Source organism: Gymnogyps californianus, chromosome 5 (assembly GCF_018139145.2).
Source record: "Gymnogyps californianus isolate 813 chromosome 5, ASM1813914v2, whole genome shotgun sequence".
In the NCBI taxonomy this organism is placed as follows: Eukaryota; Metazoa; Chordata; class Aves; order Accipitriformes; family Cathartidae; genus Gymnogyps; species Gymnogyps californianus.
Genome location: NC_059475.1, coordinates 2,866,039 through 2,892,554, shown reverse-complemented (window position 1 = coordinate 2,892,554; position 26,516 = coordinate 2,866,039). Strand labels below are relative to the sequence as shown.

Sequence of the window (26,516 nt, the reverse complement as noted above, 5' to 3'; positions counted from 1 at the left end):
ATGGACCCCAGTAATCAGTCAGGATGAAACACGTTCCGTCAAAGGTAGCTAATAAAAGCTTAGGTGCTTAACTGGGCAATATAGACAAGCTTTTTCATGGCCTCGACACCTGGCAATGCCATTCCAACACTGACTCTGCTAGACACTGAAAAGGCAAAAAGGACAGCCAGATCCCAGGCAGAGATATGTACAGCGTGTGGGATACCTGAATTCAGTGGCACAGAGTTCAGCCCAGACGAGTTTTCCTTCCATATGATGCAGGAAACCCATGCTTGTTTTAATAAGCACTGTGATTTGGTAAGAAGTGAACACATGCACATCTTTTTTTTTTGGTAGTAAAATTACACTACATTCATTGGACACTAATGCTAGATACAAACTCTGCTGCTCATTTTCATCAAAATAAATAAAACTTTGGCAGGCCTTGAAAGCTACACACAAATTTCTCGATGTCTGGATACTTTTGTTTTACAGGATAGCACAGTTTCCATATCATCAATTTGCTAAGCAGCAATTCAAAAGAATCATCCTTTTAGATTTCTGAGAAAAGAACATACTGGAGGTTACTCAAAGGAATAGATGCTGCAACTACAACCGTTCTCGTTATGTACATATGAGATGCTTCGATGTTCCTTGCTCCTGATTGCACGAGTAAACATTTTTAGTATGCAAAATCCTATTAACTCAAGGGGATTCTGCATAATTTTGTAACAGCTCCACTTGTGGTGTTTGATCGACTGGGTCAGCAACAGACAGATGGCAAAGAATTCATTCTAATGCTGCTTTATTGCAGTGCTGGCGTCAGGGTTTCCTCTGCTCACTCCATTTGGAAAAACTAGAACTTTTCCTACATTCCCTACACCTAAAAGTAAGCCACCACAGAGTAAAGAGATGGAAAGTAATTTCCTTTTTTTAAGCATGTGGATCTAGAAAGGATAAAACAAAGCCAACCTAACTGTCAGTCCTTCTTTCCGTGCTGGGGGAAGAGTGACCAGTCAAAAGCCCAAGCATCAGAAGTGTAACATATAATAAATGATAACAAATAGGATTTTATTCCATAGGGACGGGAGATAGTTCACTGGTCAGTAAGTGCACTTCCATAGCTATACCCTTCTTTTAAAATTATTTCTTCTGTCTCCTGTGCTCACTTGCTTTTATTTAGTTTTGGCTAATCAGCCTTCACTTCTTGAAGTGAAGACAACCATCAGCACTAGCTTTTACAAATATTTTCTTTTCTGCCTTTTTCCCCTGTATTTTTCCATTGTAAGAGGAAGAACAAGAATGTTGCAGCAGTCAGCACAAAGAGGAAGACAAATGGAAACTATTCTACTTGCCATTTACCCTCCCCACATAAAATCCTAAAACAAAAAGAAAAGTTAATCTCAAAGACATAAAGCAACAAAATAATCTAATCTCTGAAAGTGAAGGGATGACACTGGAACCCATCCCTCCAATAATTAGGGTTTTCTCTTATTCCGTTTTTTAATCACTTGGTAATTCTAAGGTGCAGTGATAAGTATGATCTAGTACTTAGAGAATTTGTGCTTAGCATATATTTAGATGGCAAACTATTAACAGTCCAAAAATGGTGCCTAAAATTAAATTATTAATGCACTGTTTCCCCAATTTTGGGAAAATGGTCCCACAAGTAAACAATGATCTGGCTGGGATTTGCAGGCTTAAGCTCTTGAGATACACAACTTAGGTCCAGAAAACCTTCAAAATATGGAGATAATTAAACTGATATAGAAATATTTGGCTGAGCTTTTTTTTAAAAGCCTGAAACTCAGAGGCATTATCTACACGTAAACTCAGAGGAGCAAACTCAGAGACCCACACGGACATGGTTAATATTCCAAGTATTTCACTCGTCCAAGCATGAGAGAAAATGCGGTCTTTCTTGAATTCCATGCCAGCGTTATCCAAAGTGGGTCGAGGATGTAACGGGAAAGATACAACAAGCAAAGGTAAATCAGGATTTCTTTTGGTTGAAAGACTACTTGGTTTTGGGAAATAGCCCCCTCACGTTTCACAAGAGGACAGTTCCTTTTGATGGTACTGTGCCATCATTCTGCCAGAAGCACTATTTTCTGTAACTTGAAAAAAATTCTTTCTGTTCACTTAAAACATTACAGCTTTCATCCCTATTTCTCACATGTCAGTTTGCATTATGAATGTTTCTCTGAAATCCAGGCTAATTACGACTGCTTCAGAAATAAGGGCTTAAGGTTGTCAGCCATACCTGACAACCCTTTGGACAAACAATTTCCTTCCATTTGGATTTTTAATTAAGCTTTCTGAAAGTACTTTAATATAAGAAAATGGTGAAAAAACAGCTAGTCAATTTTGACTAATCCCAAGGAAGACTTCATTTTCTTTTGGAGATATAGATGACAGCTTCAACTTTTACCATTCAGAGTGCATTAAATCAACTGCACCCCTGAAACTTAGCCCAGCTCTTTGGCCTCACATCCAAAGAAGGAAAAGCTTCTTTCTGGCTAATTCAATCGGGGCCAAGCAAGCTTAGCTGCCCAGTCACTCCTTGGATCTCTCTTACATGGGACTGGAGATAGTCACAAAGCGAGGCACATCTGATCACAGGACACCAGTGATTTCATGTTTTGTCATCAACAGCTCATATAATTCTCAAACTCATTGACAGCGTCACCGGAACAACTAAGAGCGAGTGTGTTTTACTCTCATTCCTGACTATTCCAGGACATCTTCACTTACTGCATTACCCAAAATGATAGTTATCTTACTCCACAGCTGTTTTCAGCCTTGTGCAGTGTAACTTCTCCAGAAAACCAAGCACGTGAGATTTTCTTGCAAATATTTCTTGGGGGCAGGGGGAACGGGTATTTCTTTTTTACCTGAAATGGAGACTGGCTGTTGTAATTCTTAATCTCCTTGTTGGCTCCTCGGAACAGCAGCACTCTTGCACAGCTCTCCTGAAAATTGCAGAAGAGCAAGCTTGTTAATAAGGGTATTTAGTTACTAAATAGATATTGTGGCTATGAGATGTGTTGCTGTTTGGTATATATTTTCTTAGATAAGAAGTAAACTAAATAAATAATGTGAGAAATTAAGTTACTAAAATAGTACTTTAAATATGACAGGGCTTTAGGTGCTTTGCAATGTGTTAGAGTAGAAACAATATGCAAGTGTAAAAACACGTACAGGAATGCGAGAGGTAAACATCTTATTGAATTTTTAAGAAACTGTACTGTGGAAATGCCATACTTGACAAATCAGAAAACATGTTAGTTCAAAATGAAATTTGACTCTTATATGGTTTTTGCCTATTTTGTAGGGAAAACAGTCATGTTCACAGTACAGTAAACAGTACCTGGGATGAATGATATCCTCCCCTACTGCTAAAAAATAAAACCAAAGCAGTTTTACTACTTGCATGCACTTATTTGGGGGGGGGGGGGGGTTTAAACCTATCTTCATTTTTAAACATCTAATGTATGATTATTCTTTTTTCAATATACCTGAAATTATTTGATCTGGCTACACATACTGCACTGACCAGTCTTACCTTCTCTCTTTTCACCCAAAAAATGCTAACAGTTAGAGCACAAACCCAATACAGTCCTTCTAACAAAAGAAAAGTATGGCTTCAGGCCCTCTGAACTGAGGAAATCTGCAAACAAAATCCCTTAAAAACAATTTTTTTGGACCGATACAGTGTATTGCTGAAGTTGCTACTCTATACTGTTGTAAAATATGACTGACCATAACCTGCTAGAAATCCTCTGCAGTTCTGGCATGGTTCTCAGAATACTAGACTTTTTGATGATCCATATTGATGATCCATAGACTATATTTCCTACTTGTCATCTTTAATGTTCATCTTAGGACCTTATGCAAACCAGTTCACATTTCAAAATGTTTTTATGTTTCTTCATCATACATATTTCTGTTAATTTTGGGATGCTTTCCAGATTTCTTGTCATGTTGCATTATGGAGTTCTACCTAATGAGGTATTTCAACGTGCTACCTTTCACTTTTAACAGTAAATTTGCAGCCAGAGAAAACAATCATATAATTTAGCTATTTTAGTGACTAGAAATGAAGCATATTTACGAGATTCTGAGTCATAAGCAAACGTGCAGAAATTATTGAAAATAATTTTCATCATTGTGTTTTCTAACATCACACTGGATTCTTGATCCCATTAAGTCCCCTCCGTCACAGGGTTGTCCTAAATATATCTGGGGAGGAGGCTATCCTACCCTTTCCCCAAGATTCAATACTCCAAAAAGATATCCTTTTGTTCCCACACTTGCTATTCTGCATAACAGACTGAAACAACAGAATGGATCATATCTCAAGATGGTATATTAACAACCATCTCATAGATGGTAATTTTTTAATGATATATAATTAATTGAAATAGTCTCATTTGCTTGCACTGAAATCTGCACATTAGGTGTGTTCTCTGAATCTCTAAACATAGGAAGACGAAGAGCAATGTGTAAAATGTCAAAATGTTTTTCTCCTTTTTCTGTGTTCTGTATTAGCAATCATCCAAAAGAAGTAAATGTGCTGCAATCTAGGTTAAGACCTCCAGGTTAAAAAAGAAGTTTTTTTCAGGTTTATTTTTCCAAGAATTCCTTTTTGACTGACTCCTAAATGATTCTAGGTTTGCACACTATATTATATTCCCATAATAACAACTATTCCACCAGGTACTGTTTAGTAAATGTACTGGAAATGTGAGTAGAACCCTTTAGCATTAAAATGCCCAATTTTGATCGAGAACTTGAGGATATAAATAATGATATTAAGAAACATACTGTATTTATTGGCTGATTATTCAGTTATCAGAATAAATAATTCAACAATACAAAATCAAAAGAATTACACATTTAAAAACTCTCTACGTGATTTACAAATTCCGCTAAGCTGTCTGCAGTGTAACAAAAAACATGCAAAGTGATTTATTTATTAAATGGTTTTGATAAGAAAAGTTTTGACGAAAGTGGTTAGAGTTGTTCAACATAAGAATTTTCAAGAAAACTTGTTTTGGATGAAGTACTGCATTTGTTTGTTTGTTTATTCTTTTAAAACAAAGAGAAGCATTCTTGGCTTCACCCTCTCTCCCTTTTGTCTCCTCCCTGTCCTTCCAGTGTTAAGGGGAACAAACCAGGGAGAATAAGCAAAAAAAGTCACCACCAGAAATGGTTCGGATTACTTTTCCTTTGTTAATTTAATGGAAATCCCACATTTTAGAGCTCTCCATTGTTAAGGTGCTGCCTACAAATGCCGTAACTCCTGTTTGCATATATTTTAGCTCTGACAACCTAATAACTTCTGATATTGAGAGCTAAGTATTGTTCACTCATTATATATTACATAAACAGAATATGCAGTAGCTTTTTACACTTCATAAGATTAAAAAGAATTTCACAGAGAAGTGTGGGCTTGTCAGCAGATTAGATTCAATTTGTTGTCTGAGAGCTAATTACCTGATTTAGTAAAACAACAGTTTTCATATAGAATCCAATCCACTGACTGAAGGAAGGCACACTTCATCCCAGCGTTCTTATTTGTGAAATACAGAGGCATAAGATCTGTCTAGATTTCACTGAGTTACTGGACAGCCACGAAATAACTTTTAAAAACAAGAGTTCATTCAGATCAGCACTTAGCTGACACTCGGGAAAACAGAATTACCAGCTTCAGAAAGTATCCCAAGAAAATTCCCCAGGGAAGACTGGAAGGGAAAATCAAATGGGTAATGACTCCATCTACAGGAATCGAGAGGTAAAAAGGATACTGCTGTCCTTCCCATCCTCTCCATCCAGAAAAGGCCAACACCGTTCCTTCCACATTAGCTAATAACAACTTTCAATAAAAGGAACACTGAAAAAAATCAGCATACGTTACGGTTCACAGCACCCTGAGAAAAACTTTTTATTTTCACATACACTTGATTAAGGAAAACAGAAGCATGACAGTGTAGTCACAAGATGTTAAACTTCCATTCACAAAGCCAAGCTTAATGACTATGAAAATATTTGCAAATTTGTAGATGTAATTTCAAGTAGAGTCTCTAAGCCTTCTACAGAATGATTTTTTTCCACTCAGGTTGGGAGGAATACACACCTCTACATGAAAAATACCGTCATTCTACAGGATTATTCTAATTTCAGCATCATACTGTATAATCTTTGCTAAAAGTGTATGACCTTGTAAACAACTATAGCCATGAAAGCACTGCAATAAAATGGTTAGAAAAAAACAGAGATGAGTTCAGGTTTTTGAGTTTATATGTGCATTACGGTCCAGGCTTCAAAATTCTTACTCAGGAAAAGTGAAGTAAACGAGGTTGAAGTGAGTATTTTTAATTTTTTTTTTCAACAGAAGTGCTTATACTTACACGTTAAGCTCTTGACGTGAAGCCTAAATGCAAAATTTTTGTTGAGATGAAGGCCAGTTTCATTTCTCTGCAAAATTTTCTAGGAATTTTAGCAAGTGCCAACTTGCAAAAGCTTTGTATGCCTACAGTCGCAGAAGTCATCCAAGCTGAGCAAAGAAACCATTGCTAACCTTAAACTAGTTGATGTAGGTACTTAACAGCCTGTTGAAGGTGGTTGGTAGACAGCGAGCAAGAATCAGTTCATAGAGGTACTGCTCCCACTGATATGCTGTGTACTTCAAACAATCAGAATTCACAGGGAAGATTTGTACAGCTAGACTCTTTATGAACTGATATTAATTAGGACACACACATCAAGTCAATAGTCTTGGAAAATGTCAGATTATCCCCAAAATCCTATTTTTTAAAAAGTTGAGGGCATTTTAGACCTAATTGAGGAACCTGTCTTGACAAGACTTTTGAAAAAAACTAAGATACTAATTAATTAAGAAGCAGATGCTTTAACAGATGTTTCACTAGTTACAGTCACATCTCATGACGGGTGTTTTCCTAATTCAATGTAACATTATATGCACTGTGTTTTAACATAGTCGTAAAACTCATTCCCTCCCCATCCCATCCATGCAAAGAGAGTATAAAATGCTATCAAATCAAATGAGTCTATTATTTGTAAATGACTACACAAGCTGTAAACAGCAGAGAATCCGGTATCTTCTGTATAATCTATAGAGATATTTCCACAGTATTTTCCAAGTATTTCTTAATTAATTCCAATTTAAATTCTACCAAAACAGCAATAAATTCTGAATAGGAAACGAATATTTAGATATGATACAAAAAAAATGTACAAGCTCGTTGAACATGATGTTGGTTTATTTTCTAATTAATATGTATATTCTTGCTACCTACAATGAGCAGCCTTATTTGTAATCAGTGAATTAAACACTAATAAAATAGTTTTTAATTATGTTCTTTCTAGTTTCTAAGACCACTGTTTAAAACCTGTAACACTTCATTGCATATTAAATAAATCAAACGAAAAATAATGAGCTATGTTCTTCTTCAGTGTAACTTGCCTCTATAGATCAATAATAATGGGAAATTTATCCCAAATGTATTTATTAAAAGTGAGGAAACTGCACCTCAGGAAAACCTAACACCAAACCAGTAAACTTCTTCAACAGAATACTCAACAAGCCTCTGTTTCTGTGGATGGGCATAAAAGATTTAGCATATGTACCTCAATTATGCCTTTTTTTCCTGGCTACATGTCATTCTCTTACAGCACTGGTTTCCAGTCTCCACGGGACTGGACTCCCCGGATCCACTTTCCCTTGAAGCAAGACATCCCTCTCCACTTAGCCACGCAGAGGGGACCCCAGGCACCCCTCAGCTCCCGCCGGGGACCTTTATGTCACTGAAGGAGGACGATACGACTCCGCGGCGCTGGGTCTGCTGGCAGAGGAGGCGTGAGCCAGCTCACCTGGTTGTACAGGGCACAGATGTGCAGCGCTGTGTTTCCTGAGGCATTCTGCGCACACATATCAGCGCCGTAGAAGAGGAGGTGCTCCAGATGTTGGACGTGTCCGTATCGGCAAGCCTGTAAAGAGATGCGTTCATATTTTGGTTATTATACAATCTAGGCAAGCGTTCCAGGTAAAGATTTTTAGCAGAGAAGATGCTGTTTTACTTAGGGTCTAATTTTCAGAACCACCCCTGGACTGAATGGGAGGACTAACACCGAGATGCGCGTACCTGTCTGTAAATGCCAATGTGTGCACTTCAGGTACAGCAAGTCTGTGCTTAAGTTCAAGCATCTGCTTATTTGAAGAATGGCAGTTTAAGGGAACGAGAAAATACAAAGTTTGGCACTTTTTATCTGCTAATATTCATAGCTGTCAAACGTGACAAGCAGACTGACAGAAATTAAGTTTTTTTGTCCTGCTAAGCTTCGGAAAGTTGCCCACTAGATGGCACTGAAGATGATCAGATTTCCAAAGCTTGCTTTTAAGGTGTGAAAACAGTTTGGGGAAATCTGGCCAAAATTCAAGTAATAATCTTCTTGATTCTATGATGTCAAGTAGACGCACAGTATACACAGGGCACTGATCCAAAAGAGGGAAAATCTTCAAGAGTTACTTCATCAGTCACACAAATAAAATGTTAGACCCTGAATACTTGGAAATAAATCTCTATGAATGAGACCCCAGTGAAATTTGAAACTTTCCTGATTAGCAAATAAGTTTGAGAAAAAGCACAGTATTTCCATTCATCAGTCTGACTTACTTGACTACCTTCTTCTCTATAGCACACCAACTGAGCACCTCCCAATTTGTAATGTTTTTAACTTCGTATCATCTCAGATCAGTATCATTCCTGTATAATAACATGGAATTTAAGCTGAGAGATACAGGTATACAAAGCCATTCACTCTGTCTTAGGTACCTAATTACTACTGACTTCAGTGGGAGTTACAAACCTACACATCTTGCAATTTGGACCAGAAAAATTAAGTGTACTGCTCAATACACAAATCTGTGACACATCCCAAATCCCAGTCTAGTATCTGAACCATTACATCTTTTCTTCCTCCGTTTTCCATTTTCAACACACAGAAAGGAGAAAAAACAGTGTTTATTAAATAGTTTATTCATTTACAAATTATTTGCCAAAATAATGGAGGCATTATGCTAGCTGTTATTAGAACAGGAACATTTTAACGCTAGGCAACAGAAAGCAAGCATCCAACAACAAAGGGAGAAACAGTACCAAATCGTAACTGTGTTTCTGACTGTGAGGGTGATTAGAGCAAATGCACAATTAGCTATAAATTACCAATTCTGCCTAGTCTCTAAAAGTCACTCAACATCTAGGTATGAATCCACACACTGAATATGTAAGAGGAAAGGAAAACTCATGTACAAACAGCAAAAGAAAACTCATTAGAATCCCAGTTTCCACACACGCAGGGAATGAAAACTGACTCTAACTCTGAGTTTGTAAGAGTTTAACATCCTTCAGTGCAACATAGTGAAGGACCCTAGCAACACGATGCTGAACCCAAAGCTTCCCGTAAAGTTCACCAGAGAGAAAGGAGAAAGTACCTCTGACAAACACCCAAGAAGCATTACCAAGGATACTAAAATTGGCATCTAACAAAAAGATCGAGTTACACTTTTTTACTGAAGTGCCACTAATAGGATGCTAAACTTCCAAGAGTCCATTACATAAATATGACTAGTGCAATTTCTGCAGCAAAATCCACAGTAACCATAGGATTTCAAAGTTACAGAACTCCACTGGAACAGTTTCCACTTCTAATTCACCACAGCAGGATGCAACGTAATACGCAAACAGAAAAAGGAAGAAATTCCACACTTGTATGTGCATGGACTAAACGTACCAAACGGCCTTCAAAACAGCGTTTAACCATAGAACGTACATGGCACATTTCCTCATGCAACTTCAACTCCAAACAAAAAGTAATCTTTCCTACCTGATGAATTTCTTGCCATCCATTTTCATCTTTGCAACTGACTGTAGCGTGCTCGTGAAGTAACAGTTCACAGCAGTAAGGGTCCCCTCCCACAATAGCAGTGTGGTACAGTGGTGTCAGGCCACAGCTGTCTTTGTAGTTAGGAGATGCTCCAAGCTCTAAAAGGGTCTGAAAGCAATCACAAACTGTGAAAAATATACTTTGGAGGGACTTCTAACTATAAAGGGACTTTGCTACCTGAAAAAGTATTTACAAGGTTGATATTTGCCATAACGTCTATTTTTTGCTCACTTCTTTATAAGCTGATAGAATGGGCTGCGGCACAAAGTTAAGCAAGGAATGACCTCAGAAGAATTAGGATCTAAAGGAATCTATGGGGATAGCAAGGAAAGGATGAGTGGCAAAGTCCAATTTCCATCCTCTCATTAAGTTCAGAAATCTCAGTTCTGAAAATGCCGCATCGCCTCTGCAACATATTCGCCTCTTCAGTTACAAGATGCTTTATCAAAAATGTCATGCAATTTGAATATCTGTCAAAAGGAAATAAGCAAAAGCCATAAACATAAGACTTAATCTAGAATATCAAGGTGATTTAAGAATACCTGTTAAAATACAAAAGAAAACAGAAGAGACTGTGTTAAGATATAATGTGTAATTCATGCCACTGGCATTGCTTTCAAAGAGATAAGCAACAATAACGCTGTTCCTATTTCTTCAGACAGATCTTTCCCAATCTATCAATGACTAAGGTTAAATTTCACCACTTTTTCTTCCTACCAAAGAAAAGCAGAAATGAAAAGGCCCTTTATTGAAAGCAAACCTTAAGATTTGAAAGCCACAAGAAAGCACTCGAACAAGCACATATTGAAGGATCCATTGAAGACAATACAGTAATTAACTGAAAACTTTCTCCTTTATATATTTTTTTCTATAAAATGATGTATAATTTGCTACTGAAAGCATTTACCTTGAGAGTTACTTGGTTCTTGGCTCTGGCTGCTTTGTGCAGAGCTGTCATTCCATCTTTGGCTCTGAAGTCCAAATGTGCTCCTCCATTTTTCAGAGCTTTTATCACTTCTACTGTATTGTCAAGCTGAACTGCCAAAGTTAGGGGTGTTTCTAAAGAAGAGAATAGCATGTACTTGAAAAAAGGTAAGCAAATTTATAAAATAAAGAACATTTGCTTTAAAAATGGTAAGTTAAAAATGCTGCTCAAAGAAAATCATAAATTATCAATTTTCTCCTTTGGACAGCAAAACCATACAGACTGCATTAGCCTAGAGTTATGAAGGCAACAGAAAGAATGTGTGAGAATCAGCCTGTTCATCGATTTAGGTTGAACAAACCGAAGGTACTACTTTATGCTGCTAGTTTTATTGTTCTGACCTCCACTTTCTAGGTCATGATAGTTTGGGTCCAGTCCTCGGTCCAACATCTTTGTGATTTTTTCCACTGAGAGATGGTGGACATGATCCATAAATTTTCTCAAATTAGCCTGAAACAAAGAGCGACATATGAATCATCCTCTAATTTTAAAAAGAAAATTTTGACTAAAAGTGAAATATTCTGTCAATTGATGTCAATATCCATTGACATCATTGAACAGTAGCTAAGTCACATTCCTGGAAAATCTGACTTTATACTGAGAGTATAAACCCTATGGTTTATAGTGTTCAAAAGTCAAACACAGTAAGAAGATTCTGGGTTTTATAGTTTTAAGGAAAAAAACGAGTGAAAGATTCATTCAGTAAGAAATTAGGATGGTGTATGGTGATCATTATTATTCTGACTTGCAAATGAGTCTAAAGACATGGATCAGCATTTTTGCAGCATGCTGAAAGCGCGTTGTATTTACAAAGTAAGGTTCATTTAAAATTACTTGTATACATATGGAAGAGCCAATCATGGGAATTTTTCTATGAGAGAAATTCCCAGATCACAATTCACACATTGCTGGTGGTGCTGGAAGCACATACTGTTTGTGGTTCAGCAATTGGCCCAGGTGGTAATGAACTCCTACTTATTTCCAGTTTCTCAAACACATTGCTTTGCTAAGTTGGCAACTGCTAACTTCTCCAGTAAATTGGGCATACCTTCGTATGGAGCTTGGCCAGTTGTTTTTCATCAAGATTGAACTGTTTGTACACTCTTTTCTTGTATCGAAACTGAGGGAGGAAAAAAAGAATAAATTTTAAATGTCCTATTTTGCTTAAAAACTCGTCATATAATTTTCTGACCTTACCAGAAAGTATCATCCACGATGATGTAGATTTAGGTAAAATTCAAAAAAAGGCTTAGTATTTCATTTGGAATATTCACCAATAATCAGCACTCTGCTTAACATAGTGGCATCGTAGTTTTACAGTTCATGTAAGCAAAATTCATATCTTGTATAAATATACTGAAATCAGTGGAGGTGTATGGGAAATGAGATCGGCCTCTAGAATCTACATAAATAAGCAAGAATTACAGTGGAAAGAGCTTTTCCCTAAGCGTATCTGTGCACTTTCATTTATAGTCTCAGGCAGAAAGAAGAACTGGGAAGGCATGTTAAATAAAAAAAATACATATTTCACTATATCAGCTTAGCATTTCTGAAATTTAAAACAAAAAAAGGATTCCTGAAAAATCCCTTAATCAACAGAGGCAGAACTTACACATGGGAATAATTCTCCTGATGTTTAACAGGGCTGGTCCTGTGAATGAGGTTCAGAGGATTGCCTCTTTTTTTTGGCTGAAACTCACTCATACTTTACCCTGAACAGTTTGCTACTCTATGGCCAGAGTAGCAAGACCGATGGCAAAAATCATGGGGTTTACATAGTTATAATTTACTATTATCTAATCATACTACGCAGAATTCAAAGAATGCAGCACATCTGTTGGACAAGGAGACTGTACTGAATGAGGCTTTAATACCAGCTTTTCACAGGACCACTTTTAACCCCTGAATTGCAATCCTTTAGCTGCAGTGAGAAGAATTCTGCGAACAGTGAACACTCATGAAACGGAACATGACAGAAAAAAATAAACTGGTTATTTAATCTGCTTATGGCTATAATGTGGACATCAGTGATTGAATCTCTGAAATAAACTGCTAGAAAAGCTAGAACTTGAAAGCTTCTCTGGAGCCTGGTTCTTTTTTCTTGGATTCGCGTTACAGTGGAGTAAGTCTATTAACTGCAGATCATTAGCGGTTGATGTACCACCATACAAGCAATACCAAAATTAATTAAATACTAGTTTCATGCCCCAGTTTCCTGCTCTACTGTGTTTCAGTGTGATCTGGCTCTGCTCCATGTTCGCCCAGTGCCATAATAGTTCTGCCCAGTTTATCCCCCAGCTGCACAGCCTCTGCATGAGCAACAGAGAGAGGGGAAATTCCAGTGTCTATGTGTCACTGCTTCACACATACACACCCTCTCTTCCCTTACTGCTTTCCCAGGAGACAGCCAGAGGAAATCTGTGCACTCTGAAGGAGGGCACAGAGGGAGCTAGATGGGGAGAAAAAAAAAAAGGCTTCCCTAAGAAAGACAGACCCTCTCTTTGGGAGAAAGCAACGGCTGGTTATTCAGCAGCTGCTATGTGACTATTGCAAACCTAATCAGATGCAGAAGCTTAATCTAGAACCTTACATTTCTTTATTAAATCACAGAATAAGATACATCTCCTGTGTCCTCAGCAGAGGAAAACTCCAAAATCAAATTTCCCAGAGGGGTTGATTCTTGGCAGCCTTTTGGGGATAACACATGGAACAGCTCCACCGAGCAAGTGAACGCCAGCATTTCTGTGAGCAAGGGTTCAAGGTCAGACTTGCTGATCACTATTTCCCAAATGCAATGCAGGTGCACGCAGAAACCTCAAATACAGCTTATTGCATAGTTTGTATCAGAATACAAATGTTTCGGATATTAGATCTAAAAATACCTCAAGTGAAGGAACTCCTTTATTCACTGGCTGCGGGTATTCCCTCAGAAGTCTTTCCTCATCCAAAAACTTCCCATCTCTACCATTGCTTGCAGGCTGGAACAGTCCATAATTCAGGACATCTTTCAAACTCTGATTCAAAGTGCACAAGATTCGTTGCTTTGCAACCCACACTGAAGCTTCTGGGTTAAATCTAATGCATTTCTGCAAAGAGAAATTATTAAAAAATCTAATTAATGAAAAAACATTTAAATAGTATCTTACATTCTAAAATTTACACGTCATAAATGTATACACACATACACAACAAACCTACAAATTCCATGACAAAACATACATCAACAGAATTACATTTCAGATGTGCATTCCTCTATAACAACTAATGCACAAGTACTGTGAAAACACAGGACGTCTCAAGTCCTTCCACAAACATCAGAGATCATATACTTCTTCAGAGAAAGAACACCTTCATGGCAAACCTGTTTGAAAAGCCGAGTGAAAGGGATGTTACAAGATGTTTAACCATCCACTTGACTCTAGGCTGTTCTGACGATCACTCTGATCCGCAACAATTTCACAAAAAAACGGTATTCAGGCAAGAATTCTAATTCACTTTAAGCTACATTTATCTTAGGGTAAGTTTATGGGAGGAACTATATGATGTGAAGCAGCAGCAAACTTGAAAACCTTGAAAATCCTTTCCAGTTCTCTGCTTCTCACCAAGCTGGAATTTAGGAATTTAAGAAATTTCGGAATTTTGCAGTCGTAGCTTACATTGCAGTCATTGGTTACGAGCTACCAACAGACGGCAATAGCTAGAAACTAATTTCTTGCCTCTGATGTGCATTATGAACGTACGGTGCTGCCAACTCACCCCATACTGGGCCACGAGAAGGGCTCGCACCGAGCTGCCACGGCAGAGCGACAGCACAGGCGTCCCTGCTTTGCCCACTCAGAGGACAGCTCCGTCCCCTCATGATTCATCACAGGATGCAGGGATTGCACGTGGGGCAAAGAAAAATGTTAGCTGATATATCTTTTTTATCAGTACATTTCCATGAATGTAGCTGTAATTCTGGCTACAGTAATAATGTCAGTAACCGCTCTTCAGGCCTTTTCTGAAGACCTCTGCTACTCTTCATACTATCATTGTACATAACGATAAGAGAACAGAAGAGCAAGTAGAAATAAGACTGATGTTTTATGAAGAGAGTGAATTGTTTCCTTTAACTTTACCCACAGCTGCTTCTGCAGTGCTCACCTCTGCAGTATCTCTTGGCATCTTTTTAAAGTCCTGAGGCCATCCATAAGAAAACGGTTGGAGTTTGTCCTTTAGAACTAAACATATTTATCCTGGCAAGCTCTGCACACATCTGAAAGTAATGTCTGATCCCATATACACCAATCAAATAACAAATTCATTTCAATATTTCAATTCTGAATTTTGAAGTGCAAATTCAAAGGCAGAAGTCACAATATTTTATATGTTCACAGCGTCTTCTTGACTGTTTCAATATTACGTTGCAAAAATTTTCAACAGTAAAAAGTACAACCAGGACATGAAGAACTTTCAATTTACAACTGTTTTTAACTGAGCAAACACTACAGTCAACCAGTCCTCCGTATATATTCACTTTATCAGAGCAGAGATGACTAGCTGGTTTTAAATATCATGACATACAGAAGTTGAGGAGTTTGGCTCTGTTTCTGTGAATTAATCCTCAGATATGAGGACTATCAATAGACACTGATACTGAGATGTCCTCTACTCATCGTCGCTGGCTAGCCATGCCACTGAGGCTGCTGTGATAGCATCTCACAGGGGTTTGTCCGAGGAAGCAAGGCAGGCTCATGAACGTTGGGCTCTGTCCAGCTCCACTGTGCCTGGGCATGAATTATTAAAAATTACCACTTGGTTTGTCTTTCATCGGTTCCTGCACAAACTGCACTTTTTCAGATACAGCTCGAGTACTGATGTTAAGACATTTCGGGGTAAGTAAGGGCAGAGGGATAAAACTTTCATTGCAACGTGCTCAGGTGATGCCTTGGCCTAGGAAATAACAGATAGCTTTAATCCTTTACAGTCTTAAATATAAAAATGTAATCAAATGAGACATTAGATTTTGTCAAAAATAAAGTTGGATAGGAAGCGGTTTTCATTCCCCTTACATATTTTAGATTTCAAGGTGTTTCGTGAAAAGTTGGGGGATTTTAAATGGTGGAGGGAAGGAGAGAGGGAGACAGAAAGAACATTATAAACAATATTTTCATTCCCAAACAGCCCGGTAGTTAAGGCACTGACTTAGCAGCAAGGGCAATCCATTTTAAATCCCTGTGTTCCTTCAGCTCTGAACCTCACTTGCCCCATGACTCTTACATGGATTCAAACTTCAAGACAAAGTTCAGCTTCAAATAGCAGCAGTTTTCAGCAACTCTAAAAACTGCCAGTCACAATGTATGCGATGAGCTTAACTTCTACATGCTGCATCACTATGCAGTGACTTGTCATTATCCACACACCCTGAAAGACTATGAGAAATGCTATTAAAATGGAAAGAAGCAGAGATAATTTTGAAATTACATGTATTCTTTTTTCCCCGGAAAGTCTTTCTTACATTAAATTCTTACATGAAACAAATTATTTTTGGATTTGTACGACACTGCTTTGATTTTAACAATACAAAACACTAACTTCTGATCGCAGTTTAATTAAGTCTGCTTTTTTTTAATGCACCTTGAGGATTCAACATGTTCAATTTGTTCAGTCTATTCTTGTGTTCTATCTGTTCTTGACTGCATGCGAATATTGCAGAAAATGGTGTGTATTTTTAATTCTCAAAGATTTGCTAAATTGGCGAAATTATAAATAATTTCAAATTTCTTCAGAATAGATTTCAATGGAAAATAAGTCTTTCTACAGTGTTTATGCACATTGCATCAGTAATGCACAATATTTATCTTCTGAAATACTTTGCTTTCCACAGGTCTGACATTGGAACATTCATATAATGCATGAGGACAGGACATAACAGTTTGACCACCTTCACTGGACTGAAATGGCAGTGAGGAATTCTTTGTGTGCGGTAGCTCGAAGGCTTGTTTTAAAATGAGTTATCTGATAACTATACCACTATTGTATTTCTACGAGACTAGCTACAATATTTTATAGAGACCTGAATGGCAGCATAAATATGGAAACACTTTGAAACTAGTAATTTCACAAACTAATTTATTCACAGCCCTAGCTTTTCTAGTGATTCACAGGAAACAAAAATGCGCTTATCTTAATAAAGGTTGATTCCATGAGTAATTTATAATGAATTAAGATCAATGATGTAAAAAGCAAAATCAATAACCGAACAACTGTTTCCTACCAAAATTTCTCAGACTTGGATGAGTGAAACTAGTGAGAAAAGTGATTATTTATGCTTCCCATGAAGCCAGGCAGGATAGAGATGAAGGCTGTTACCACTCTCTCGGAGGCAGCTGCTGAACAAGAGGATAAGAAGGACCACTCAAATGCTGCGTAAGGTGTATTTTAGATCAGCCTGCCCCTGGAACACCTCCCCTGTGCCGCTTCTCTGTCTGTCTGGCAGCCCTCCCAGGACAGAGTCCACCACAGTCATCATCTCCATCATGTAGACAAGTTGTTACCTATGGCCACGCTTTCTGCCCTGAGAAAACGTCAGCTGAATCACAGCAGAATCTATACACGGATTGCTTTAGTTATGACATATGTAAGAATTCATTAGATTCACATGGCATGGTGACCACAAGGAAAAGGGGCAGTAGCTGAGTCAAAAAAGCTAGACTACTTTTTCTAATCTTCAATGACTTATTATCAAAAAAAAATCAAAAAATCCGGATAGTTTAGCGGCAAAGAACTACAGAAACACAATATGAAACATAAAGATATTTTGCATTGACAGTTGTGGGATCTATTTTTTCCACCTTTTTTGTTGCATCCCAAGACCAGAAAAAAGGTGATAGTTTGTCTTGAAGGCTAGCTACATACACTGTAAAAATTGCAACAGTTCTTTCAAATGAGAGCCAAAAAAGAAGCCCTGAGTGGCTCAAAAACACTGTAAAAACCACACTAGGCCACTCAAAATCCAAGTCCAGTAGCAAGACAGCACGTCAACGTTGGTTACTGAAATGTGAGACCCGTGTTTTTGATATTAAAGCTCTTTGGATCATGACAGACACGGTCAATTATAATCTTGCATTCCTGCACACTGGTGAGAGTAAGTCACTAAGCGCAAAAGAAGGACTGGAAGCAAGGGAAAAATATAGCTCACCCACTCCAGCTAAAGGGAAGATATTAACTCAATGGGAATAATGTTCATGATACAGAATCTCCGAGGAACAACATTTATCCGTTCAAAAAGCTATCAACCAACTCATCTTTTTCCTCAGACTCATGAAGGTGTCAATCACACAGAACTGTGCTTCGACAGAGGAACCATGACAAACGGTTTGTACAGCTGCCTCCAAAATGTGATTGTCAGAATATCAAAATATGAGTTATTCCTTTCAATAGAAGACATCAATATTAAAGATGTGACAACCAAAAAGTGGAAAATGCAAATGAGAGTTGGGTATCATGAAAAAAATGGAGCAAGTCGCTCATTCTGATTTGTGCTTGGTGTTCAACTTAATCCTTGGAGGCACTGCTTTCCTTCATCAAAATGCATTCAGAAAACACAGAATTCATGAGACGAAAGGTCAAAAAAACCAGTCTTGCCACCCTGTCATCAGCTGGCAAGTCAGATCACCCGTCCAGATCAAGGGCATAAGAACAGATGTCAGCAGCACCCACAATGTTTCCATTGTCAAACTGAAGATAAAAAGAAGGAAGATCAGCTACAAACAGAAAGCAGGAATGAACAATCAGTCACAAAACGGGATACGGAAGAATACCTGTGGAAAGTTGCAAAGGAAAACCCGGAATAGATTTGAGGCAGCGGATGGCAGTACAGACTGGAAACAAGTAAAAATGTAGGCATCTTAAGCAAAAACGTGACTCAAGCTGTAGTTGTGACAACTGGGTTCCTACCTTCACAAGATAAAAATTGCACAAACTAAACAAGGGTTTTATCTAAGAAAGAAAAGCACTAAAGGAAAAGATTCTTAATCCTAAAGGCCAATGAATACTGGAAAAAGTAAAGAAAGGATTCAAAAGTATAAAAGGCAATGCAGAAGCGGAAAACCAAAAAGTAGCTACAACTTAAGCTGTTGCTTTACCAAACTGCCACTTACTAAACAACATTTTGCATGGAAAGTCGAATATAAAAAAGCCAGGGGAGGGGGGAGTCAGTAAATGCTCGTTACTGAAGTGGAGCAGCAAAACAGATGGGCAGAAAGCATTTCAAAGAAGTCTTCAGCAGACCCAATCCCATCTCAGCATCAGAATTTAATAAAACATAAGAATCTGAGCATTTTGATTTTAAACATAACTCAGAGGGAGCACGTAAGTATAGGATAAAACAAAAGAGCAGAACAACCACCATGTGTTGATAATAATAAAATGATGAAAACATTCCTTAAAACAATTGGCTGACAGATCTGTTCTTGAAGTCTGGGAAAAAAGAGCAATTCTGAGCACAAAACATTGGATATCACTGTCAGAATACCACGCAAAGAAGATTTTCTTGACGACAGCTACTGGGGAAGAACCAGACCGCTTCCAGTTATAGGCACAATCACTTGTGATATGTTCCTACATGGGCTGATAAAGGAAATGGATACAAGAAGACTTACCCTGGATTCAGATCAAAAAGGTCCAGGGAGACGTCAGATATGCCAGGCACCACAGAGGAAAGCGCAGACACGTTAGTTCACCCAGTTTTCCATGTCCAAAAGACATTCGACGCCACGCACAGGCACAGTTGCCTTTAGGCCCAAGGAAGGCAGTCGCCTTGGGCAGCAAACTGCTGTGGGCTGTTGACTGCCAACTTTGCTTACCAAGGAGGAAAGATGTAGATCTGTCATCAATCAGTGCCGCTGACAGCGTGACACTGAAATTCACTGCCCTGGGGATGAAGCATCCTCACGTTAAAGGCAAACACAATTGAATATTGCCCAAGCTGCCAAGAAACCTTGCACCACTATTGCAAAGAGAGGAGGAACTAGTCAGTTACTGTCATTTCCATCTCAATAGCAAGTAGTAGGGGTCATCGTCAAGCCAGAGCCCTCTGGGCTGGATGCACTGCAAATAAGCTTCTGGTCAAAAGAAATTACACCTGTGTCCTGCCTCCATAAAGGATCTATTGAAGCTGAGCCTCCTGGCTTATTAAATCAGGAAATCAAATGCCAGAAAATATAGCTTTTTTACCCCCTCTCCTATGCACATGTTTGTGAATATAGAGGGCTTTCTATGCTCTCCATTCCCTCAGTAATTTTACTGAGTTCAGGAAATCTTTCAGTCACTCATTTAAATATTCTCCACCCTCCTCTGCTAGGGATGACACTTGAATACAGACGATGCACAAAAGCTATAAGAAATTACCCTTTCTACAAAGTATTGTTTCAATACATCAGATTATCATCTGAACTGAAAAGGAGACAAAAATAATTGATATAAGAACTGAAAAGTAAGTCTTCATAAGAGCTTCATATGAACTTGTCAAGGTTTACATTATCTTTAAAGTTTCAAATGAGAATAAAAAGGCAACAAGACAGATTTCCTACAATGGGTGACAATGTATAAAGTTTTCTATAGCAGCACATCCTACTTATGATGCTTGGTGCTTATCTCATATGTGCAATGAAATAAAGGCAATTTACACCACAGTCACTGCAGATGAGCAAACTTTTATTCCTAGTGAGTTTAGCTAGGGGTTTAAAGCTTCCCAGTGGGTTGAGTTTTATCTAAAATCCTAAAATTGCCTTCTTTTAAACAAATATATTCTTGATCATACTTTCTAAAAACCAATAAAGAATAAAAACATAAAACTAAATTATGTCATTTCATGCTCCTTTGATTAAACAGACTAATTTTAAACACCTCGTATGTTAAATTAACTACAATTATACAGCAAATGGGGTGTATGTTGGATTTGGCTTGTAGCTCGTGAACTATGCTAACAGAGCTCGTGAACTATGATCTTCTCCAAACTTTGCTACACTACGTTTAAGCTATCAGTCTTCCTGTTTGCAAACCTGAATCCAGATTTCACTTTTCTGTACAAGAGCTTGTGGGCTGATAAGTTAAATCAGAAATAGATCATCTGCTATAGAACTGTTTAAAACAATTGAGTTACTTTTTATTAAGAGTTTATTGAAAAGGAAAAAAATACAAAAAGTAAAGCAGTAAAAATGAACAAACAAAACACAAAACCGAAAATACTTTTTGGTTTATTTCATTTCCTGCACAAAATGAATTTTAAAAAAATAATTGTTTCAATAGTGTCAATAAATAACTTATTATTGGTCTAAAAAATAAAGTAATGAAATAAGAGGGCTTCAGGAGGCTAACATCTCTCTGTTTTTAACAACAGAGTATACCTAGGAAGTAAAGCTAATCTTTCCATTTTACTGGGTCTATTCATTAAGCACTGAACACAGTCAAAGATATAGCAAGCTGGTAGGATCATCAATAAAATCCTAACCATGTCCAGTCAGAGTTTGTCTTGACAGAGGACTGCACTACAGGCAAAATCCTTTTAAGTTTCAGATGTACAACAGTGGCTATCAGTATTTCAACCAACACTGAAATGAAAGACCCAAGGTGATGACTGCTTCAGCCAAGATTTAATAAAAATCCCGTGTGTGGCTCACGGCAGCCTCAGTCCTGCTCTGCCCTCTGAAGCCTTCCTGTCCAGCTTGGGTCCCACACCGCTGCCTCTTCATAGAGGTTAATCTCACACCATATAAACTAATGGAGTGGTACTGTAATTTCAGCAGCAATCCTCATCTAAAAGACTTCTTTAAGTACAAGAATATAAGAGATAATGCTCCTAACTCCAACACAGATTTCTCTGAGTTTCTGCAGCACTGTGTAGACTGGACTTTAGAAAAGAGCTCTACAACCACACCTGAGGCCACACTGTCAAAAAGCTCTTCCCTGTCAGACTGCAGACAGGCAATCTCTATCATTCTAAAAATGAACTTAATTAAAAAGAAAGGAATAATTTCATCTGAGATAGATCTTCAATGGCAGCACAGTATGATGTAGATCTTAAATGTCAGCACAGAGCGATGTATGTAGCACACATCCATAAAAAGAATGTGTTGTTATAATCGTCTTTGAAATGAAAAAAGTCTGATGCGTACCATCAATTGAAAATCCCAACAACAGCATTCAAGGAGGCCCAGGGTAATTTAGATAATTAATCACAAACTTGGACAAGTTGTGGTTCTAGCCAGAATCAGTAAGTAACTCCCAAGACCTTCTCCAGGATGAGATTGTTATTCCTATCATAGCAGTTGTGGAGGACAATGATTCGTTTACTTACAAAGTTACAACAGCAAACTTTTCCAACTTTATGCTCCTAACATTCCAGACATTGAATTTTACACATTCAAACATAAAAGAAAACAGCTTAATAGTTCCTTGTGAGGAAGACTGAGGAATTGGGACTGTAGACTTCTAACACATAAGGAACATCCAAGATTTTTTTTTAATTAAAAAAATAACTTTTATTCTCATGTACTCAATTAATCATTTTTTAACAAATGAAAAGTCTGTTCAATTCTTTCTGTAAGATGTCAGAGACTAAATCTTTTGTTGAAAAGTCCCTATTTTCATCCCATAGACTTAGGGATGCAAGACACAGCCATAGGTCCCCGAGTTAGCTTGCAAATGACTCCTCTAGGAAAATCAGAAAAGGTTCATTTTATCCACTCTGATATGTTTCCAGTCTAAGCGGTGAGGAGGTGGGAGAGAACAAAACAGCGATTTCATGTCATTGTAAAAACTGTGGAACAGTTCGATGCCACTCTTTATTCTTCCTCCAAACTGAGTGTGTTGATTTCTCTGGGTAGAAGTCTGAGAAACAACACCTTGTAGTAAAGGCATAGCAGCAAAGGAGGAAGGAAAGATTTATTTGTGCTTCTCTTTCCTCATCTTTATGCTCTAAAAGCCACCAGCTATCTAACAAGGATATCTTTTTGTGGGAGGATGACAGAGAAAGGCAACAAATATGGTAAAAAGAGAGAGAAATTTATGACCTCCTGCTAGATCCCAGTCTAGTGTCTAACACACTCTCGTGAAAAGAGAAACTAGAGAAGACAGTGGGGTTATATATGTATGAGGCTTTCGTAGAGATAACGTGATTTTTGGGTTCAACCCTCATCTTCTGATGAGATTTTAGATTCCTAATTCTCTTTCTTCTACCCAAATGCCTCTGAATGCAGATCAGATGGGTATTTTGCTTTATGATCACAGCTTTCATCAAGTTAACATACTAAATATGCTCTCTTCGATGGGATGGTGCCTTTAGTTTAGGCAATCAGTCAGATATACCATTGGGGTACAAAATGTAAACGTTAAAAGAAAACACGACATAAATTTTGCCTGTAATATGTCAAAAAAATGTAAGAAAATAGAACAGGTCTACTGCAGATTGAAGCCAGCAAAGCTAATAATTTAATTTTACTTTTTTTTTTTTAAATTGTAATACACTATGCCTTACCGTTTGCTGCAGATCGGGTATCATAATTCGAATCACTAATGTGTTGCTCTGACTGTCTTCCATTCTGCTGCTTGGCTTTTCTGCAGTTGCTCTAATTGTGTCATAAATAGTTTCTTCTTTGGAGCTGTCTGATTCAGATTCAACAGAATAGTCGGAAAAGCTTTGTGCCATTTCATCTTCACTTGATGTTGGGCTACGAGGCATGTTCAAGTTTTTTATCCTGCTAAGACAAAGGAGAAAGAGAAAAAGATAAGTTATAGTTAAAGTCTTAAAAATGAATCAGCTACAAGTTTTGTTTTCTTGGAAATAACATGCATTTAACAACAAAGTTTTATGTTTTATTCTCCTTTTATTTCCTTCTGTAATTTATGTGGGTAGGCAGAGTGTAATGGAAATAAATCTGGCTACCAATTTACTACAGAAGAGGAAGAAGGACAGGAGGAAGGAAAAAAGAGTAATAAAAGGGAAGACGACCTTTCTTCCCAGGCACACCCAACCTCCCAAAGGATCCAGAAAAACCCAGCGTAATTACCAGGTTCTCTGCTAAATAGCACTGTTGTAAACTGTACTTAAAACTAGATCTGGCTTTGAAGCCTACTTCTCCCAGTGCAAAAAGACATTTCTGGAAATTAATACAGGTGCTAAACTAACATCATCCTGTACATCAAGAAACTGTACAGGTAAAGGTTCAATAAAAGACAGTATTTTCAAATAGCAGAATCAACCAAAAAATGAAATACTACAGGGAGCCAGACAGACGCAGACGCTGCTTTGTGGTTTGTGGCTCATACAACACCCTTTAATATCAACACTACCAAAATCTTTCTATTGTACATCCTCAAATACAGATTTTAGAAACATTTTTAATCTGTGGTATAGATTAGGCTGAAACGAAAGTAATGTTTATTCCAAAGTAAAGACATTTGTATTCAGAGGTCTCACAGTAAGAACAGCAGAACATTCTCCTGGGTTTTTCCAACTACAGCAGCAAAAGACTTTTTTTTGTCCCACCAACTAAAAGCTTCTCCAGGAAATGAAAATTATTATTCTAGGGAAAAATGGGGAAAAAATTTATACTGGAAAAAATGAAAATGCTACTATAAACTTTGCAGTGCTTTGTAACCATATACTTTTTCAGTTTTTGGAGGCCAGAAAAACATAAACATTATTTTTCATATTTTCCATTAGAAACCTCCCAAGACAACTTCTCTGCTTTTTCATAAAAAAAATCCTCAGTTAAAAGAAAAAATAACCCAACTGATTCCACTGACAGCCCACATTAAAAAAAAAGACATTAAAGCAAAAGTAAAGCACAGAAGGGTGAACTGACTTTACCAAGGTCACTCATATACCAGGTGCCTGTACTGAGATATCCAAATACATGTTTTCTATGACGGTCTCACAGTCGGATCCTCCGAAGTAAACACAGTCAAACAATAGCAGGGACTAAGAGAACATTTTTTACCACTGTGTTTCACAATTTAGTTTGAGCCAACTAAATATCACAACCAGATTACTCATTCCTCTTTGCCGTCCGGCCATTTATACCGCAATGATTACAAAGCAGGTATAAAAAGCTACCGCTCTCATTTAGCATTTTAAGGTGACCCTGTGTTGTAGCCAGCGTTTACACCAGAGGACAGGCAGTGGCAAGGCAGGCCTAAAGCTTTAGGTCAAGGGCAAGCATTTCCAAAGCACATCACATACCCACATCATCAAGTCTTATTGTTATTTCTGATGAAGGACAATTCCAGTGTTATTACCCTCAGCTATAATTACTAATGAAGACAAAACCAGTGCACTCAAAAATCTGAAAGCATGCCAGTTCACAGCAGCTTAATGCAAGGCTCTATTTACAAAAGAAAACTCTTGAGGGAGTATTTAATTTTCTTACTGCTTCACTGAACTGTAGATTAATGCTGCTTTCCAAAGCACCTTAAGTCAATAAAAAGCATAAACATTTCAATGGCTTCCTTATTTATCTACCAATGCAAAATCACATGAAGCCAACATAGAGTAGGTCGATACACAGTATTTAAGAGCGTAAGAGGTATAGGCCAGTGAGCGCGAGGAAAAAGACATTAAGACCATCACATGGTTTGTCTCTCGCTAAAGCCATTTGAGAGCACAATATATTCCAGGGCAACGGATTCAACTCCTCTGACAGAGAGCAGTAAACTGCAATTATACAGCATACAAATAAAGAGTTGAATTAGGAAGAAAACTTCCCAAGGTTTTGGCAAGTGGATTTTCATGCAAAAACTACCCAGAAATATCTCATTATGGAATAACAAAGGGAAATCACTAGCTGAAGAACCAACTCCCAGGTACCAAGCACTGAAGTTTAATAAATAGTGGGACAAATAACTCCTTGGAGACTCATCAACAAGGCACAAGTCACCTAATTTTCTGGAATACAGATTTAAAAAAAAAAAAATGCACAAGTAACCATGGAAAGGATAATGAAAGACTGTATCTACAGTGGCAAAAAGAACAGAACCTATGCTCCACCAGCGCTACGGAGAAGCAGATCATTTAAATGCCTTTTTTAAACAAGACACTCTAACCACTGGAGAAACTAAATCAGTACAGGTCCCAGTGTAGGACAGATCCTGCCAGGGAGCAGAGGTCAAGCATGTCTCCCTAAATCTACAGACATCTTAGGGCAATTTGGTTGTTTGGCCCTTAAGTTGTGTGGAAATGCAAGATATCACCATTTGTTAACCAGAGATGCTCGCTATCATAGCTCCCACAGGGAAGTTGTTACCTTTTAGGAACCGTTTCAGTTTTGCCCCAGTGATATTCCAAAGACTTTTCCACAATCAAAACTATTATCTCAGGAAAAGTAAGGCAGGTTGCCTGGCTTACCTAGGCTTGTACAGCAGAAGAAAATACAGCACCCCAGGTTCCTAATTCCCAGCTGGCAATTCACTGGTTCAAAAGGATGTTATACATCTAAAATATAGATTAGTTTTTGCTGACATGATTGTCTGGGATGCCTTCTTTCATTTTCTTAAAAAGGCAACAGATAGTACACTTCCTATAGTTAAGCTGACTATTTTATAG

The 26,516-nt window shown here is 37.8% G+C and overlaps 1 protein-coding gene across 1 annotated transcript in view; it reads right to left on the bottom strand.

Moving 5' to 3' along the window:
• Positions 1–23,654, bottom strand: part of SHANK2 (SH3 and multiple ankyrin repeat domains 2) — a 319,025-nt gene extending 295,371 nt beyond the window's left edge. Inside the window, exons 1-8 of the mRNA XM_050897450.1 lie at positions 23,451–23,654; positions 13,816–14,019; positions 11,982–12,053; positions 11,275–11,383; positions 10,856–11,007; positions 9,889–10,056; positions 7,876–7,992; positions 2,874–2,951 (exon numbers count right to left, since the gene is read on the bottom strand). Of these exons, the coding sequence (XP_050753407.1) occupies positions 2,874–2,951; positions 7,876–7,992; positions 9,889–10,056; positions 10,856–11,007; positions 11,275–11,383; positions 11,982–12,053; positions 13,816–14,019; positions 23,451–23,654 (1,104 nt within the window). The remainder of the gene's footprint in view (positions 1–2,873; positions 2,952–7,875; positions 7,993–9,888; positions 10,057–10,855; positions 11,008–11,274; positions 11,384–11,981; positions 12,054–13,815; positions 14,020–23,450) is intronic.
• Between the last annotated feature and the right edge of the window lie 2,862 nt (positions 23,655–26,516).